At 42.4% G+C, this 19,071-nt stretch overlaps 1 protein-coding gene across 6 annotated transcripts in view; it reads left to right on the top strand.

Moving 5' to 3' along the window:
• The window catches only part of OTUD4 (OTU deubiquitinase 4), a 214,915-nt gene that overhangs the window by 94,495 nt on the left and 101,349 nt on the right, over nucleotides 1-19,071 (top strand). For 5 of the 6 annotated variants that reach the window (XM_033940021.1, XM_033940019.1, XM_033940018.1 and 2 more), the window contains exons 8-11: nucleotides 9,346-9,403; nucleotides 10,682-10,805; nucleotides 10,959-11,023; nucleotides 14,799-14,899. In XM_033940021.1, coding sequence (XP_033795912.1) covers nucleotides 9,346-9,403; nucleotides 10,682-10,805; nucleotides 10,959-11,023; nucleotides 14,799-14,899 — 348 coding nt within the window. The remainder of the gene's footprint in view (nucleotides 1-9,345; nucleotides 9,404-10,681; nucleotides 10,806-10,958; nucleotides 11,024-14,798; nucleotides 14,900-19,071) is intronic. The other variant, XM_033940020.1, reaches the window with a different exon arrangement.

The raw sequence follows: 19,071 nt of genomic DNA, 5'->3' as shown, positions 1-19,071 counted from the left end.
CACAATCATGTCTAGGCTGGGCTGAAGAGTCCATGTAAATAGTTGTCATACTCAGGGGTCTTTACTCTGCTCAGGAAAAACTTCATCAGATAAATTTCCTGCAGGTGAGGTTAGTCTGGAACACCTTAAAGATGTTCAGAGATCAGTTAGACAGCAAAATAGATCTAGTCCACATGAATAACAAAGTGGCTATGTAGTATATCTTTAGGCAGAATTCATACTACCTATGTTGGGAAATAGTGAGAATGTGTACTGAGATTATTTTTCACGAGAATGACTCTTGGGGCCATGTGTTTGATTGGAAAAGACGATGTCTTAGCAGACAAGTTGAGCTAGGTACTTCAGCAGTACAAGTTGCAGACTTGTGATAGACCTAGAATAGGGGCTCACTGCAGATTAGATCTAGAATAGGGGCTCACAGCAGATTAGCTTCCCTGTTTACATTGGGTAGAAGGACTGAGGGGCAGAGTATTATGGTAATCTAGTTGTAATGGACCACTGTGGTCAGGCTTATCTTTTCAATGTATGAAGAGAAATTTTGTAGCTGCTGTAGCTGATGGAGACAATTTTTAAAGGTTGTTTGAATTTGTGGGATAAGAGTTGAGTGAGTGAGTTAAGTCTAGCAGAATCCCAAGATTCTTGACCTATAATTTTAGGGGGAGTTCTTCCGAAAAGGTATTTTGAAGGTGGATATTTGTCCATTTGTGTTAGGAGTCCAAAGAATCTGTTTTGCTTGTGTTGTTGAGTTTACTCAAAGCAGTGAATAGATATGAGTAGTTCCACATCATCATCATAGATATAGAATTTTGTGTCCATCAACTGAAGCAGCTTAGCCAGAGGCTTAATGTAGATATTAAATAAAATGTGAAATGGTATTGATCCCTGTGGCACCGCACAGTTCAATGTCTGAGGTAATGATGTGCTGTTGCTGAACAGATTTGATTGTTGTCTGTCTGACAAATAGGACTTGTCAGGCAAACAACAATTGGTTCTGTGTCACAGATAACTGTTTCTGACAATCTTGTAAGCATGATGTTATGATCTAGTGTGTCAAAGGCTGCTGAGAAATCCAGCAACACTAGTATCGAGGCAGATCCCCTGTCACAGTTTCTGTGCAGATCATCAAGAAAGGACACAAGAACTCTGTTCTAGTACAATCCCACTTTATTCCAGTGGGTTATTTCCGTCTACCCGCCAGGACTTTGTAGGAAGACTCAAAATTTCAGAGACTTAAACCCCTCCACCTCATACCTCATCACTGTGCCAGTGTCTTATTTCCTCAGTCTCTCTTCCGACAAGCCAGGCTGTAGGATCTTATCTTTTCTGCTCGAGTTTAATTTTGTGTATTTTCAGTATTTTGCGTTTGCGGTTTTTGTCCTTGTGCTGTGGAGGTTCCCTGCGGGGACATCCTTGACTGTGGGAAATTGTAAACCTTTGGAAAAAGTCTACTTCTATGGGGTTCCCTGCTTGTCAGTAAGGCCCCTGGATAGTCTACACATCAGATTGAGGCTCAGGGACCTTTCCCTTGGGAGCTTGCTCACCCCAGGTTCGTCTGCTAGTGGGTAGAATGCAGGCTGAGTGGAAGCGCGACTGGAATTAGAGCCAGACTGTATTCCTCTGCGAGGCATCTATGTGGCGTGTCTGAGGGTGACGGATGTATCCGGCCATGGTAGTCAGCCCTGAGGGGTAATCAGAAGATTTGAAATCCAGATTTCCAGTTCTCTGAGGCAAAAGGATCTCCATGTGAGCTGTTTTCAGCTTTGTCTGCCATGTTTCCCATTCAGCACAGGTCACAGTGAGTACAGGCTGACAGCCTGAATCAGCAATTTTAATTTATTTTTGGGGGGGAGGTCTTAAAAAGGGGGTTTGGGGTGGTTTCCCTGCATGCCCTACCCCTCCCCACTTCTAAAATCCCCAAATAGCCTTTTTTTAGGGTTCCTGTGATTTTTTTTTTTTTTTTTTTTCCTCCAGGCTATTTTTTTTAATCAAAATTGGTACCCGCGGTGGCCATCTTGGATTTTCCCCAATTAGAATTTAAACATATTTTTTGTACTGCTAAGCTTATTGTGTGTACCTCCAAGCTTCGTTTTTGCAAGAAAACTGCATAGATGGCCTGCCCAGGGCAGGATAGAAAGGATTCATGCCTCATTTGGCTGTTGGATGCGCAGCCGTGTTTCATGAGTGCTGCAACCTGCAAGGGGTGCGAGGGCTTGCCTGGATTTGGTGCTTTCGACCTCCCAAGGAGGGTCTTCTAGCGCCTACTGCCCAGCTACCATGGAAATGGTGTCGGGGGACCCTGGGGAGTGCGCTGGTGATGTTTAGGTGAAACGCAAGTGCATCTCTGGCGAGAAACCTGTGTGACTCGGACAAGAGGTCATGGACTGAAACTGAAGGGAGACAGGACCAGGACAAATGTCAGAAAATACTGTTTTACACAGTGAGTGGTGGATGCCTCCCGGAAGAGGTTGTGGCAGAAACTACCATTCTATTATTTAAGGGCAAGTTGGACGCACATTTTCTTGCAAGACACATTGAAGGATACGAGTGACCAAGGTCCTCGTCGGGGAACACCTAGCTGAGCCTCCGCGGGTGCGGACCACTGGACTAGATGGACTAATGATCTGATCCGGTGTGGGCATTTCTTATGTTCTTATATTCTAAATCCTTCAAGCATAAGAACATAAGCAATGCCTCCTGAGGTCCATCGTGCCCAGCAGTCCGCTCACGCGGCGGCCCAACAGGTCCAGGACCTGTGCAGTAATCCTCTATCTATACCCCTCTATCCCCTTTTCCAGCAGGAAATTGTCCAATCCTTTCTTGAACCCCAGTACCATAATCTGCCCTATTACGTCCTCTGGTGTCCACCACATGTTGAGTAAAGAAGAACTTCCTAGCATTCGTTTTGAATCTGTCCCTTTTCAACTTTTCTGAATGCCCTCTTGTTCTTTTATTATTCGAAAGTTTGAAGAATCTGTCCCTCTCTACTCTCTCTATGCCCTTCATGATCTTGTAAGTCTCTATCATATCCCCTCTAAGTCTCCTCCAGGGAAAAGAGACCCAGTTTCTCCAATCTCTCAGCATATGAAAGGTTTTCCATCCCCTTTATCAGACGCGTCGCTCTCCTCTGAACCCTCTCGAATAACGCCATGTCCTTTTTAAGGTACGGCGACCAATATTGGACGCTGTACTCCAGATGCGGACGCACCATCGCCCGATACAACGGTAGGATAACTTATTTCGTTCTGGTTGTAATACCCTTCTTGATTATACCTAGCATTCTATTCGCTCTCTTAGCGGCTGCTGCGCACTGTGCCGTCGGCTTCATTGTCATGTCCACCATTACCCCCAAGTCCCTTTCTTGGGTACTCTCATTCAGTAACATCCCTCCCATCATATAGTTGTTCCTCGGGTTTCTGCTTCCCACATGTAATACTTTAAGGTTTCAAGGTTTATTAAATATTTGATGAATCGCTATATCTTTATACAAAGCGATGTACATAATAATAAAATATAATTGAGTTAAAAAACATATAGTATATATAAACAACAGAAATCCAACATGACCAACAACAATTGGGAGGGAAGGGGGGTTAAAGTTACATCTATTGTGTTGAGAAATACATTTAAGGAAAAAAACATTGGGGAATAAGGGGATTTTAAAAGCGAAATTGATATACTAAAATAAATTTTAGATATTAAAAGCCTGTTTAAAAAGAAATGTTTTCAAGGATTTCTTAAAGGATAAAATGTCTTTTTCAATTTTTATGTATTGCGGCAATGAATTCCACCATTGGGGGCCAACTACAGAGAACATATCTAATCTTCGAGTGCCTATTATTTTTAAGGAGGGAACAACTAATAGGTTTTGGGAAGATGATCTAAGTGTACGTGTGGAGCTATAGGGAATTAACATTTTAGAAATGCATTGAGGTTGATTGAAAATCAAATTTTTAAATATAAGTAACAAGACCTTAAATTCTATGCGCTGGCAAATAGGAAGCCAATGTGATTCGATGAAAAGAGGAGTTACGTGATCAAATTTTTTGGCATCATGGATTAATTTAATAGCAGTGTTTTGAACAATTTGAAGTTGTCGTTTTTGTTTTTGAGTAATATTAAGTAACAAAGAGTTACAATAGTCTATTTTAGCTATTACTAAAGAATGAATTAAATTTTACATTTCTCAACATTGAACTTCATCTTCCATCTCGTCGCCCATTCCCCTAGTTTGTTCAAGTCCCTTTGCAATTCTTTGCAGTCCTCTTTAGTCCGAGCTCCACTAAATAGTTTGGTGTCGTCCGCAAATTTTATTATCTCGCACTTCATCCCTGTTTCTAGATCATTTATGAATTTATTAAATAGTAGCGGCCCGAGCACTGAGCCCTGCGGGACACCACTCGTGACCCTCTTCCAGTCTGAGTAGTGGCCCTTTACTCCTACCCTCTGTTTCCTTCCCGCCAACCAGTTTCTGACCCAAAACTGATGTGCAGAGGTTGGTTCCCGCCGCAGAAGATAGGTTTTCCCCAGAATTTGTGAATTTGTGAATTTTTATCAGGTGTACTTAGTTAAAAAGTCTCTGCCTGTTTCCCTTCTGCTGGCTTCTGCGCCAGTCACAGGGACTCCTGCTCCTCTGGACCAGGGTCTTTTCCTTCGAGGGTGCCGGAAGATAAGCCAGCTTGTCCGCGGTTTCGCCAGACACCCTTTCCTCTGCTGCATCTGTTGAGGCGGTTCGTGGCCCACGAAGGTCCAGTGATTCTGGTTGCACCCGATTGGCCAAGGTGGCTGTGGTATGCCGACCTGGTTTGGCTCCAGTAGGATTGGGAGCTCCAGTTGCCTTGTCATTGCGATTGCAATGCAGGATCCGGACCACTTTGCTCTTATGGCATGGCTCTTGAGTGCATGGCTTGAGTAGCTGGGGCTATTCTTCAGTGGTAATTGTCATGTTGCTTCACAGGAAACGGAAGGCTTGGAGGTGTTACCAGGCCTGGTGCGCTCTGAGACATGTGGACCTGTCTCTTCTGTCGATTCCTCGGGTTCTGAAGTTTCTGCAGGATGACCTGAATGAAAGGTCTAGCGGTAGCTTCACTCTGAGTATAGATGGCCAGTCTTTTGAGTTTGGGCCCTCCTTCTCTAAGAGTCTCATTGCCAGTTCATCCGGATATGTGTGTGGGGGGGGGGGGGGAGGGGGAGATAGTGTGGCGCAATGGTTAAAGCTGCAGCCTCAGGATCCTGAGGTTGTGGGTTCAAACCCATGCTGCTTCTTGTGACCCTGGGCAAGTCTCACTTAATCCCCCCATTGCCCCAGGTACATTAAATAGACTGTGCGCCTGCCGGGACAGACAGAGAAAAATACTTGAGTACCTGAATAAATTCATATAAACTTTTCTGAGCTCCCCTGGTAGAACGGTATAGAAACTTGAATGAATGAATAAATAAATGTGGTTCATTTTCTGTGGGGTGTTCTGCAAATTAGGTCTCCCTTGTGCCTTCCCTGTCTGACCTGGAATCTTAATCTGGTTTTTCGCTCTCTGGCTCATCTGCTGTATGAGCCTCTGGAGCAGGCATCTCTGATGGGTTTCACGATCAACACGGTCTTCCTGGTGGCTATTACCACAGTCCGCAGGGTTTCGGAGCTCCAGGCTCTCTCCTGCAGGAATCCTTTTCTGCATATTACGGATTCCGCACTGATGCTGCATACTGTTCCTTCTTTTCTCTCGAAAGTGGGTTTCACTGTCCTTGTGACTCAGGAAGTCTGTTTCCTGCTTTTGCTTCCTCTGGTTCGAGGGAGCAGGACCGGGTGTTATGGTGCTTGGACGTGTGCAGAATTTTATTGTGATATCTGGAGGTCACCAACGAGTTTCGCCTCTGACCACCTGTTTGTTTTGGCGGGTCCTACCCTCAAATGTAGGCCGGCTTCCATTTCCAGGGGGATTTGCATGGTCATTTCTACGGCTTACAGGGCGGCCAAAAAGAAGCCCCCCTCACGGTGTGGGCTCATTCAACAAGAGGTGTTTCATCCTCTTGGGCAGAATTTTTGGCTGTTTCTATGGACCTCTTTATATACATTCACCAAGTTCTACAGGATCAATGTATTGGCCAAGCAGGATGCTGCTTTTGATGCCTCTGTTCTGGCAGCGGGCTCATCAGTCCCACCCTGAATTTTCGAGACTGCTCTGTAACATCCCACAGGTCCTGGAATAAAGTAGGATTGAACAAGAATGAAAGATTAGGTTCTTACCTTTGCTAATCTTCTTTCTTATAAATCCACACTTTATTTCTAAACAAACTGTATATTATAATTGCTGCATTTCTAAGATTCTGTATACTGTAATTTCTCTACCTGCATACTGTAAATCGCTGATTGTCCAGCTCTCTTCAGTTGTAAACAGCCTAGAAGTCGCAAGATTATGGCGGTATAGAAGAATAAAGTTATTATTATTATCATTATCCAGGAACCCACCGTATTCTTTGCTGATTTGCCGATCGTCTGCCTTTACAAGTATTGGTAAGCTGGATTTCTGGTTTTCTGACCAGCCTTTATAAGAATGCCCTCAGAATGGGTTTAGCACTTGGTTTGGGAGGGTCCTTAATACGGGCACCTCCTGACAGTACAGGATGTGTCTCCCTATAGCACTGTTTTGTCGTTCAGGTTTCTAATGCTTCCTAACCTGTTCTCTCATTTTTCATTGTTGCTGTTTTGCCTTTGTTGATTTGAGCAGAATTGATTTATTTGCCAGGGAGTTCTCCCCATTCCCCTCTCTTTTGTTTTTGTCCTCTACAGATGTTCCTGGCTCCTTTTTAGACTGACTGAGGAACTGAGGCACTGGCACAGTGATGAGGTATAAGAGGGAGGGGATTAAGTCTCTGAAATTTTGAGGCTTCCTACAAAGTCCTGGCGGGTAGACGGAAATAACCCACTGGTCTCGGAATAAAGTGTGGATTTACACGAAAGAAGATTAGCAAAGGTAAGAACCTAATTTTTTTGTTCCATACCCAGGTCTGAAGCCAGATTGACATGGATCTAGCTCAGGGTTAGGCAATTCCGATCCTTGAGAGCCACAGGTAGGTCAGGATTTTAGGTTATCCACAATGAATATATGTGAGATGTATTTTAATGCTCTGCCTCCTTGAGATGCAAATCTATCTCATGCATATTTATTGTGGATATCCTGAGAACCTGACCTGCCTGTGACTCTCGAGGACCAGAATTGCCTACCCCTGGTCTATCTAATTCAGTGATTCCCAACCCTGTCCTGGAGGAACACCAGGCCAATCGGGTTTTCAGGCTAGCCCTAATGAATATGAATGAGAGAGATTTGCATATGATGGAAGTGATAGGCATGCAAATTTGCTTCATGCATATTCATTAGGGCTAGCCTGAAAACCCAATTGGCCTGGTGTTCCTCCAGGACAGGGTTGGGAACCACTGATCTAATTACTTTCAATTAGCCAGTCACTGAGTTGCATGCAGACTGTCCGTTTTATAAGTTTTGCAGGGAAAGGAATATTTAATGACTGGTTGGTAGTTTTTGAGCTTGTCATAAGAACATAAGAAGTTGCCTCCACTGGGGCAGACCAGAGGTCCATCGTGCCCAGCGGTCCGCTCCCGCGGTGGCCCATCAGGTCCACGACCTGTGAAGTGGTTTCTGACTATTCCTGTAACCTACCTCCACTTCTATCTGTACTCCTCAATCCCCTTTTCTTTCAGGAACCTATCTAGACCCTCCTTGAACCCCTGTAACCTGTTCTTGTCCTCATAAAAGGAGCTTTTTTCAGTAGGGGGGTGCACCATAGCTCTTTTTAGTGTTAGCAGGTGCCATTCCACAAGTGAGGAGTTAACAGTTTTAGTCACCCCTTCAGTGAGGCCTATGCTCGCTTATTGTACTGTCTTTGCTGGGCAGGGGTCAAGAGAACAGGTTGTAGGCCTTTCAGGATTTTATTAAGATCTTTCTCTTGTGATTTTGTTGAATGAGGCCCAGGTAGCTGTGCTTGGTGGGTGAGAGAGAGAGTGTTCTCATTGATTGGTGGGAGCTTTTATGGGACTATCTTTAGGTCTTAGTATGTGACAAAATCATTGCTAGTTGAGAGCTTGTTCTGTTGTGGGGTTTGCAGTAGACTTAAATAGTTGCTTGGTAGAATTTGCAGTTTGCTCAATGTATTTGGAGAAATATTGGGTGGTTTTTGGCTGCTGTTAAGGCCTAACAGTACATTGCCATATTTTCTTGATAAATTAGGCTTTCCCAAACTTGTCTTGGTGACTCCATAACCAGTTGGGTTTTTAGGATCTCTGGAACCAATTGCATGAGAGAAATGTGTATATATTGGGTCGTCAATGGTGGAGATCCTGAAAATCCTTGAGATCTGCCTGGCTATTCAGGTTGAATTCAGATCTGTTGGTTTATATGACTGGCACAATATTTTCTGCTAATGGGTCTTAATTAAGAAAACTAAGCCTGAATCAATATTTGACTGACCTCGAGTGCAGAACTACCAAGTTATCCAGATTCAGGTGGGAGACTTTTTTTTCAGCCATTCCTAGTTTTGAACTTCGTACCTTACTGGTTTATGATTTTAAGTCCTCATTGATCTCAAGACTGGCCTGAAATCTCCCTGGAATTGGGTAACTTGGGCAGCTGTGGCTCAGGTGGTAAACAACTTGGCACTACCCACTACCTGTTGTGGGACATAATGTTACAACCATTGATAAAGTAGGAACATGAAACCTCTTGCTTAAAAAAAAAAGTAAAGCTCTGAAAGGAATAACTGATGAGTGTTCACTTCCTTCCCTTGATCCCCCAAAAGTTTAGGTTTTCAAGGTTTTTGTATTGGGTATGCAAATCATCATGCATATTCATTAGGACTTCCTGGAAAACATGATCTGTGTGTGGCCATTGCAAGTGGCTTACAACTAGAAACAAACCGCTCTGTGATTAGGGGAGGAGGGACTGGTTACCATGACTACTGGGTAGGCCCTGTCTGCTGCAGGTGTAGCTAATGAAGGGAGATGAGATTGATCTGCTTCAGCCTAGGTGGGAAGAGAACAATGGAGAAAGAGAGCCTGAGTCAGCTTTTACTCACGTTTTTGCTGGTGGATTTCCAATGCAGCTGGTTTTGGTAATGTGATAATTTCCATCTCTTACCTCAAAAATCTTATTGAAGTAGGATGAACTATTTTGATGTGAAGAGTTTGTTAGAGACATGGCATGAGCTAAGTTTTGGTTGTTGCCTTCATCTTGTAGTAAGTTCATGAGAAATGCATAAAAGTGGTGAAATTTCTGAAATCTCGGAAGAACTTCTTTATATGAACTTCTTTTCATTTTACTGTGTAATTATTTCTTTTATCAGGAATAAAAACACAGGCTCTGCTGATATGAATGGATTTAGGTCTCATTCTGGCAATAAGGTACGTTGGAAACTAAAACTTGTCTTACATATACTTTTTATCTGAAGTAGTAGTTTTCAATTCTAAGGGAAGTTCTATGGGGCAATATTGTAGTGCTGTAGGATTTACCACTGATTTATAATAGAAAGTTCATAGACTAATTTAAATATTGTAGAAAATAGACTAATTGTTGTAAATATAATAAAACAAAAATATACTATCAAATCTAGAACATATCAAACGTAAACAATATAAATCAACTCTCTGCCCTACCAGATACCAGATCTACAATATATATTAACTCTTTATAAACATCTAAGAAATGCCTGTTAAATAATAGACTGCCTTAAATCATTCTTAAATTGCTCAGTTTGTTGGATTTAGCTTTTGAAATTCTAATTGTCTTCTAAATCGGAGACAGTATATTTGTTTAGCAGGAGTTCCTGGCTAAAGAAAATCTCTATTTTGGAATTAATCTTCCTCTTAAGGTCTGTACCTTAATATATGATGAGGTACCCCTTTTCCCCCCTAAAAGGAGGAAAAAATGTTGACTCAAATATAAGGGGGGGGGGTTAATATTTATGTGCCAGTGAGAACTCAGGGCAGCCATTCAGCGAGCAGCTCAGCACCGGGCAGGAGCAAGGAAAGGTCGCTCTTGCCCGGTACACTGCTGGGCCATGAGAACTCATGGCGGCCATTCAGGGAGGGACTCAGCATGGAGCAGGAGGGCGGAAAACTTGCTCCTGCCCGGTACACCACTGGATCACTAGGGATTCAAAAAGGTACGCAGGGGGGGAGGTAAAAAAAAAATTGGCAGAGTTGACCGGGACAGGACACGGGAGGGATCCCTCATGTCTCAGCTATCCCCTGCAGAGACCTGCAACAAGTCCTGGAAGGAGGTGGGGTGGGCAATGACCCGAATATAAGCCAAGCCCCCCATTTTTGGTCCATTCGTTTTTGCCCCAAATTCTTGTTTTTTATTCGAGTATGTACTCTTCAGGCTTTCCTCTTTGTTATCTTTGTCCTTTGTTTATGGAACATGTTTCCTTAGTCTTTCTTTTTATCATCCATTCTATGATTTTAGTCCCACATTTTGTTTTGCTCTGCAAAAGGCAATTATTCAAACCCAATAAAAGTGTGTCTTCACTGCTGTTTGAAGCTTAAGCTGCTCTTTTTTCAAAGAGGATTAATCAGCCTTTTAATTAATTTTAAAATTTCTTGGCACCTTGCTTAATTTGTAGTGATCCAGTTTTTGGGAAGTTTAGAGATAATCCTGTCCTTTTTTTTCTGCATCTGCAGCAGCTCCCTAAAAATGGGGGCAGTTTGCCAGGTGTCTCTTCACTTCCACGGAAGGTCCTACAGTTGCTTAACCCAGCAGTTTACCATAATGTGGAATACGAGGTTTGGTTGAAATCACAGCGAGGTGAGTTAAAGTATACATTTCTTCTCCCTTCCTCTTAAATTGCTACTAAATTAGAGAGACTTTTTTTTGTCTTGATGTGCTGGATTTGAATTATTCTAGCAGTAAGCAGGAAAGTATCTTGTGGCTGATATTTTTCTCCAATTCTGTTGCCAGATCAGCAGAAACGCGACTTTTCCATTGCTGCTGGCATGCAGTATTCAGTGGGAGACAAATGCAAAGTAAGTAATGTTGCACTGTTGGCTCAAGGAAGATTAGCACAGAAGTCTGCATATGTGACTTGCATAGACACTTGAATTAAATGCTTAAGTGAGGCTTGAGTTTGGCTCCTTTGACTTAAAACAATCCTTGATTGGATTACAGGGCATATTAAGGGTAATTCTATAACCGGGCGCCTACAGTTATGTGCCACTTAAGCATATAAATGTACTAGTAAATCTCACCCAAGAAAGTAGAAATAAGATAAATATCTAAATACACTCTTCTACCCAATGTAAAGCATGCAATTAAATATATATGTATGTTTGTGCATAGAACTAGTGAAATTCTGATTATCAACATTGAAACCGGTCCCATTGCCCGGTACACCACTGGACCACTAGGGATTCAAAAAAGTGCGCAGAGAGAGGGAGGGAAAAGCCTCAGAACCCCACCTGTACAAAATCAGACACAAGTTATAGGTTACAACGGGGTACAGGAACCTCATTGGCATAAAAAAACCTCCACACTCAAGCTGTTCTTTTCACAAAAATCTGTTTATCGGAACTGATGGATCTGTGGAGCCAGCCTGCTGTGTGCCACCCTTCTTAGATCTGGGTTCCTTCCCCTGGAAGTTCGCTTGCTCGCAGACCTTGTCACGGGTGTTAAATGCAGGCTGTGTGCATCTGAAGCGAAATCCATGGGTTTTTAGGCACAGGCTGCTTTTCCCACACCCGACCACGTGGACAAAGGTCCGTGAGGGCGGAGGTTACAGTCAGTGTCTGGTCGACTGGCAGTCCGAAGATTTCAAGGCTGGACCATTTGGAGCTGTTTCTGAGGCAGGAAATCCTTTTCCTCCATTCTAATGCTGTTTAAAGCTTCTGACAGTCTGGTGCTGCATAACTGTGAGTAAACCTCCATTGTTTCCTATGGGAACTTCAGGGGTGGCTTGTAAAATGATTTTAAAATTATTTTTCACAGTTTCTAAGGGTAGGATTCAGGCCCCCCACCTCCCCAGACTCTAAATCGCTATTTTTTTATTTTCGGGTTTTGTTTATTTTTGCTATTTGGATGGAACCAAGCCTGGCAGAACTTCTACGCAGCTGTTCCTGACCCAAACAATCTGAGAACTCCTGTAACCAAGAGAGTTATCTCCACATGGATTGCAGACTGTATCTCGTTCTGTTCTGCTTAGACTGGTCTGACACTAGAGGGTCATGTAACCACACATAAGTTGTGAGCAGTGGCGACTTTGGTACAGGGCAAAATGATGGCAACAAGTATAAAAAATTAAAATTGTGGAACACATAGACAAACATGATTTAATGGGACAGAGTCAGCATGGGTTCAGCCGAGGGAGATCGTGCTTTACCAATTTACTTGACTTCTTTGAAGGTATGAATAAATTTGTGGATAGAGGTGAGCCGGTTGATGCTAGATTTTCAGAAAGCTTTTGACAAAGTTCCTCATGAGAGGCTCATGAGAAAATTAAAGTGTCATGGGATAGATAGCAAAGTTCAGTTATGAATTAGGAATTGGTTATCGAATAGAAAACAGAGGGTAGGGTTAAATGGTCATTTTTCTCAATGGAGGAGAGTAAACAGTGGAGTGCCGCAGGGATCTGTACTGGGACCAGTGCTATTTAACTTATTTATAAATGATCTGGAAATTGGAACGATGAGTGAGGTGATTAAAATTTGCAGATGACACTAAACTGTTCAAAGTTATTAAAACGCATGCAGATTATGAAAAATTCTAGGCAGACCGTAGGAAATTAGAAGACTGGGTGTCCAAGATGAAATTTTGGGCTCCTTTTACAAAGCCACGCTAGAGGTTTTATCGCACGCACTGGATTAGCATGTGCTAGCTGGAAATCTACTGCCTGCTCAAAAGGCGGCGGTAGCGACTAACGCACATGGCAATTTAGCGTGCGCTATTCCGCACGTTAAGGCCCTAGCGCGGCTTTGTAAAAGGAGCCCTTAATGTAGACAAATGCAAAGTGATGCACATTGGGAAGAATAACCCAAATCACAGTTACACGATGCTAGGGTCCACCTTGGGGGTTAGCGCTCAAGAAAAGGATCTGGGTGTCGTAGACAATTCAATGAAACCTGCCCAATGTGCAGCAGCGGCTAAAAAGCAAACAGGAGGTTAGGAATGATTAAAAGAGGGATGGTTAACAAGACTAAGAATGTTATAATGTCTCTGTATCACTCCATAGTGCAACCTCACCTGGAGCATTGTGTTCAATTCTGGTCTCCTTATATCAAGAAAGATATAGCGTCACTGGAAAGGGTTCAAAGAAGAGTGACCAAGATGGTAAAGGAGATGGAACTCCTCTCTTATGAGGAAAGACTAAAACGGTTAGGGCTCTTCAGCTTGGAAAAGAGACGGCTGAGGGGAGATATGATTGAAGTCTACAGAATCCTGAGTGGAGTAGAACGGGTACAAGTGGTTCGATTTTTCACTCCATCAAAAATTACAAAGACTAAGGGACACATGATGAAGTTACAGGGAAATACTTTTAAAACCAATAGGAGGAAATATTTTTTCACTCAGAGAATTGCCAGAGGTTGTGGTAAGAGGTAGCTGATTTTAAGAAAGGTTTAGAAACATAGAAACATAGAAAGATGACGGCAGAAAAGGGCCAAGGCCCATCAAGTCTGCCCACTATAGACCCTCCCCTTAAGATTAGCTAGTGTTTTGCCCTGACCCTCTTAGGGATCCCACATGGGCGTCCCATTTATTCTTAAAATCTGGCACGCTGCTGACCTCGATCACCTGCACTGGAAGCCCGTTCCACCGATCAATCACTCGCTCCGTGAAGAAATACTTCCTGGTGTCGCCGTGAAATTTTCCGCCCCTGAGTTTGAGCGGGTGCCCTCTTGTGGTTGAGGGGCCTCTAAGAAGGAAGATGTTATCTTCCACTTCTATACGTCAAGTTTGGACAAGTTTCTGGAGGAAAAGCCATAGTCTGTTATTGAGAAAGACATGGGGGAAGCCACAGCTTGCCCTGGATTGGTAGCATGGAATATTGCTACTCCTTGGGTTTTGGCCAGGTACTAGTGACCTGGATTGGCCACTGTGAGAGCGGGCTACTGGGCTTGATGGACCATTGGTCTAACCCAGTAAGGCTATTCTTATGTTCTTATGTATGCTCCACTCCTATTGAGGACATCTGTAAAACAGCCGCCTGGTCTTCAGTTCATACATTCATGACACTGTTGTTTACAAAATTTTACCTGATAGGATGGTCAGTTCGGCTGCAAAGTTCTCCAATATTTAATCTCCATTTAGAAGCCAATTTCCCTCCAACCCTATTTGTCAACTGGAGAGTTTCCACATGTGAGAATTTGCTGCCTGCTTGTCCTGGGATAAAGCACAGTTACTTACCTGTAACAGGTGTTATCCAATGACAGCTTGCAGGTATTCTTACAACCCGCCCACCTCCCCTTGTTGGCTTTTTTGTTACTGAACTGATGGTCCTGCGAGCTGGCAGCAGGCAGTAAGGCACTTGTGCACGCAAATTTTGAGAGTCTTTTAGTTTCTTAAAGTGACAGGTCACTTTGGATGGTCAATGTTGGGTTCTGTGGATGAATATCTGCCTGCTATCCTTGGATAACACCTTTTACAGTTAAGTAACACTGCTTTTTTTTCTTTCCTCCTCACCAAAGCAAATGTTTTACTGTTTGTCTTGGGTGGGTAAAGAAAGAGCAGGTTTTAGGTCTTTTTAGTTCCTCAGAAGTGAATTTGGTTGTGTTTCATATAACATGACCTTGTCTTTTTTTTTTTCTTCAGGTGCGCCTGGAGCATGCTGGGAGGTTTTACAATGCACACATACAAGAAGTTAATTCTGAGAATGGACCAGTTGTTGTATTCATAGAAGAACTTGGAAAAAAGTTAGTTTAACCAACTTTATTTAAAATGTACTTCAAGTATTGTTATGTAATGTATTGGGGTCTGTTGGGATGAATATATTAAAATAAATGCATGTTCTTTTTATTGTTGAGGCTCCCACCATCCTGACCTCTGACTCCCACCATTTCTTCTTCCTTCACCCAAGCGACTAATAACTGGTGCAAAAGAAGAAAGAATACTACTCTAAACAGATCAGCACAGAAGATAATCTTAAAAATTAACAAACTGTTCTCAATATTAGATAACCTAACCAACATGAACAAAATCACAAATGGCAACAATCCCTCTATTCCAACAGTCCCAGAGCTAGCTAACTATTTTAAAACAAAGATTCAATCCACATGAGACCAGCTACCCCCCCACCAATCCATCTAGACCCACTGCAACAAAGCCACCTATGGAAATACCAGTATACAGATCTTGGAATGATTTTGAAGAAATTGAATTCAAAGATACAAAGCGGCTTCTCCTTACCTTATCAAAGCAGCCATCCCGACAACCATAGGAAAAATAACCCAATGGCTCAACTACCACCTAAAAACTGGCCTTTTCTCCAAACCAGGAGGAGAAATTATCTTAATGCCCATTCCCAAGATCCCAAAACTAAGCCCCTTTGATGTGGCCAATTATCAGCCAGTAGCTTCCATCTCCCTATTTATCAAAATGATGGAAAGATATGGTCACAGAACAACTCAGATGCTACTTACAACCCTTCACAATTGGGATTCAGGAAAAATCACTGCACTAGTAACATATGGCAGAATACTACTAAGCAAAGGTCACAGTACAATCATAATCCAATTTGACCTGGTAAACTTCAATCAAATGTCCGAGATCTTCAGTGATTTCGGATTTAGCGGCCCAGCCCTTTCCTAGGCACTATGCTGTACGTAAGGGTAGTGAAATGTCTTATAGCTGGCACCCTTCTAGCGTGGTCCCCCTAGGATCCCCACTTTCACATCAATATTCAACCTAGATCTTGCATGTATAAAACATTTCAGACTACATAATGATCATGCTCCCTGTAATGGCTGCATTAGCCAGCACTCTCACCACTGTCCAAAAATGTATCCACATCATGGAAAACTGGACCTCAACCCACTGCTTCAAACTAAATAAGAACAAAACCAAATTTTTTTAGGATCCACACTACACTCCTAGTATTACAGTAGACAACACTTTCCGTTAGAACTACAGTCCCGAATCTTAGGAGTAGAAATTGATAACCACCTATTCATGAAGAGCCACGTACAAACTTTCCTTGTGATGAGAGAGCTGAGATATATCAGAAAATACTTTGAAATAGAGGCATTCCAAATTTTAGTTCAACCCCTAATCCTATCCTGACTAGACTACTGTAATATACCATTTGTTCTTTGCTCTAAAACACTGCTATCACATCTACAAGTAGTTCAAAATGCAGCAGTAAGACTCGTATATAGACTATGGAAATTGGAACACCTACAGCCCTACTTTATGAAACTACATTGGCTGCTCATAACCTCAAGGATAAAGTTTAAATTAGGCATCCCTGCCTTTAAAATCCTGATAGACAATGCCCCCGACTACCTAACAGAGTTGGCCATTCTACTCCAGATATTCACGGTCTCAGGCAGAGGCCAGTAAAGAGGTGGTGGTAGCCCTTGACCAGAGAGAAGACCTGACGGTTCAAAAGCCGGTGGCTTTGCTGGAGTTTTACAGTGTTTCTGTAGGAATTAAGGGTAGAACGCCCTGCAGACCTCAGCTGCACAGTGTTCTGGCATGAGCAGCTCTAAGGCTCAGACAATATTTTTCTCCTTAGCGTCCAGACATTTATTTATTTATTTCAAATTATTTGTAGCCCACCTGCCTACAAGTCTAGGCGGGGACCAATGTGAACATACACAAACAGCAGTTAACAAAGAACAAAGTACAATGGCAATACACATAAAAATCATAAAACATCTGAACTTCTTTACATAATCTTAAAATTACATCTTCAAAAAGACGGTTCAAAACTGGTGCCAACCACAGTCCAACACTAAAAATTAGAATCTCATACGCCTCCACTGCTTGTGCCAAAAGCACGCGCAAATAGTACAGTTTTTACCTCTTTTCTAAATTGACAAAGCATAGTGTGCTCTTTGAGGGTAACACCCCCCCCTCCCGCGCAACCACTAATGATGGTCATGGTAGTTGCACATCACTGCAAGGTTGGGATCCAGGTGCATCCATACCTGCACCTGCATTGATTACTGATCAATGTCCGATGGAGAAAAAACAATGGCACAGGTTTTACAACTGTTGTAGGTCCTTGGTAGGTCCTTGGTTGGTTTTTCAATTTTTGGAAAAGCCATCTGGAGCCGGTTCAATTCCTAGAGTTTATGGGAATCTGTTTCAACATGACAGAGGACCGTGTTTTTCTTCAGAGACATGGAAACTGAAGCTCACTCGCTAGATTTCAGACCTCTGGGCGATGCCAACTCCTAAGACTTGGCACTATCTCCAGGTGCTAGGGTCGATGGCAGCAGCCACAAAGGTTGTCTCTTGGGCAAAAGCTCATATGTGCCCTCTCCACAAGCGGATTTGATCCAGAAGCTGCTGTCCTGGATGGTGAAGGCGCATCAAAAGTTTGCATTGGTGGCTCCAACTAAAGGGATGCCAGCCACTCCGCATATCCTGTTTGGTGATCCTGATGACAGTTGCCAGCCTATATGACTGGGAGGTGGGGGGAGAGAGTCATTACAGGGGTCATATCCAGTTCAGGGATGTCAGTTGATCTCAGAGGAAATGGTGTAGAAACCAACTGGAACTGTGAGCCGTTTGTCTGACGCTACAGATGTTGGTGAACTCCCTGAAAGGCACAGTGGTCAGGGTTTTCTCAGACTGCCAAATCAATGGCCTATATCGACAGGCAGGAAGGCACCAAGAGCGTTCTGTTGTGACTAAGGCCCTGTTGTTCCATTGGGCAGACATTTACCTGAAGGCTCTTTCAGCAGCACATGGAAGGGATTGGACAATGTACAGGCCAACTGTCTCAGCTGGCAGACACTGGACCTGGGGGAGTGGTCGTTGTTCTGGAAGGCGTTTGACAGCATTGTGTGTCGATGGAGATGACCAACGGTCAATCTGATGACATCAGCAACCAACAAGAAAGTAGATCATTTCTTCAGCCAAAGATTCAAGACTGGATATGCTGATTTGGATGCTCTCATTCAACCATGGCCAGAAAGAGGGCCATTGTACATGTTTTCCCTGTGGCCCAGGATAGACCATTCACAGAATAGCAAGCCACCTGGGGTTCGTAATCCTGATTGCCCCAGATTGGCCACATCAGCCATGGTACATGGATCTAGTGTGCTGGCAGAGGGACAAGAGTCTCAAATTGCCAATTCATTCATCCCTTCTGTAGCAGGATAAATTGATATATAGTTCATTTTGTCAAAATATTTTATTAGATGAAATATTGGTATGAAGGGATGTTGTGAATTGTGGAGTTTTTTAAATTATAATTTGTCTAATGTATTGATATTAGAGTTACACCTAATTATTATATTAATTTTACAAATAATTTTATTAAACATGATTACAGGAAATGGATATAATTTAATAATAACTTATTTAAACATGTTATTTTATGAAGATGCACAAATATATATATTTTTTTAGATAATATGAATTCTTATAGGGTGTTTATTTAAATGTTTACAAATATCAATAATATTTTTAATGGGTATGTATGCGTAGGTATCAAAGTTAGTTTAAAAATATATAATTTATGATTTAGAAGATATAACTTAATGGCTTATTATATTGTATAATTATTTTTTTAAAAACATTTAGCCTGTGAGGAGTTCTTTTTCACCTGATATCAAATGTGCGTTTCCAAGTTTTCACTGTTAATCTTTTTGGGGTAAAAGGTGGGATGGGGATATGAGGGTAGGGATTGGGGGGATAAGGGGGGATTATTTCAGTTCTTAGAATGGGGAAAAGTGATTGTTCAATGTATATTCATTGCAATTTGAATTATGGGAAGATATTTATAAGTAGTATATATAAACTATATAATGGATTTTAAAATATATTCCCTAAATGTTAATGGCCTCAACCATCCGATTAAAAGGAAAAAAACATTATTATTTTTAAAACAACAGGATGCCGATATTTGTTATAT

Source organism: Geotrypetes seraphini, chromosome 1, assembly GCF_902459505.1.
Source record: "Geotrypetes seraphini chromosome 1, aGeoSer1.1, whole genome shotgun sequence".
NCBI lineage: Eukaryota > Metazoa > Chordata > Amphibia > Gymnophiona > Dermophiidae > Geotrypetes > Geotrypetes seraphini.
The sequence above is the reverse complement of the archived record's forward strand: the minus strand, read 5'-3'. Positions and strand labels throughout refer to the sequence as shown.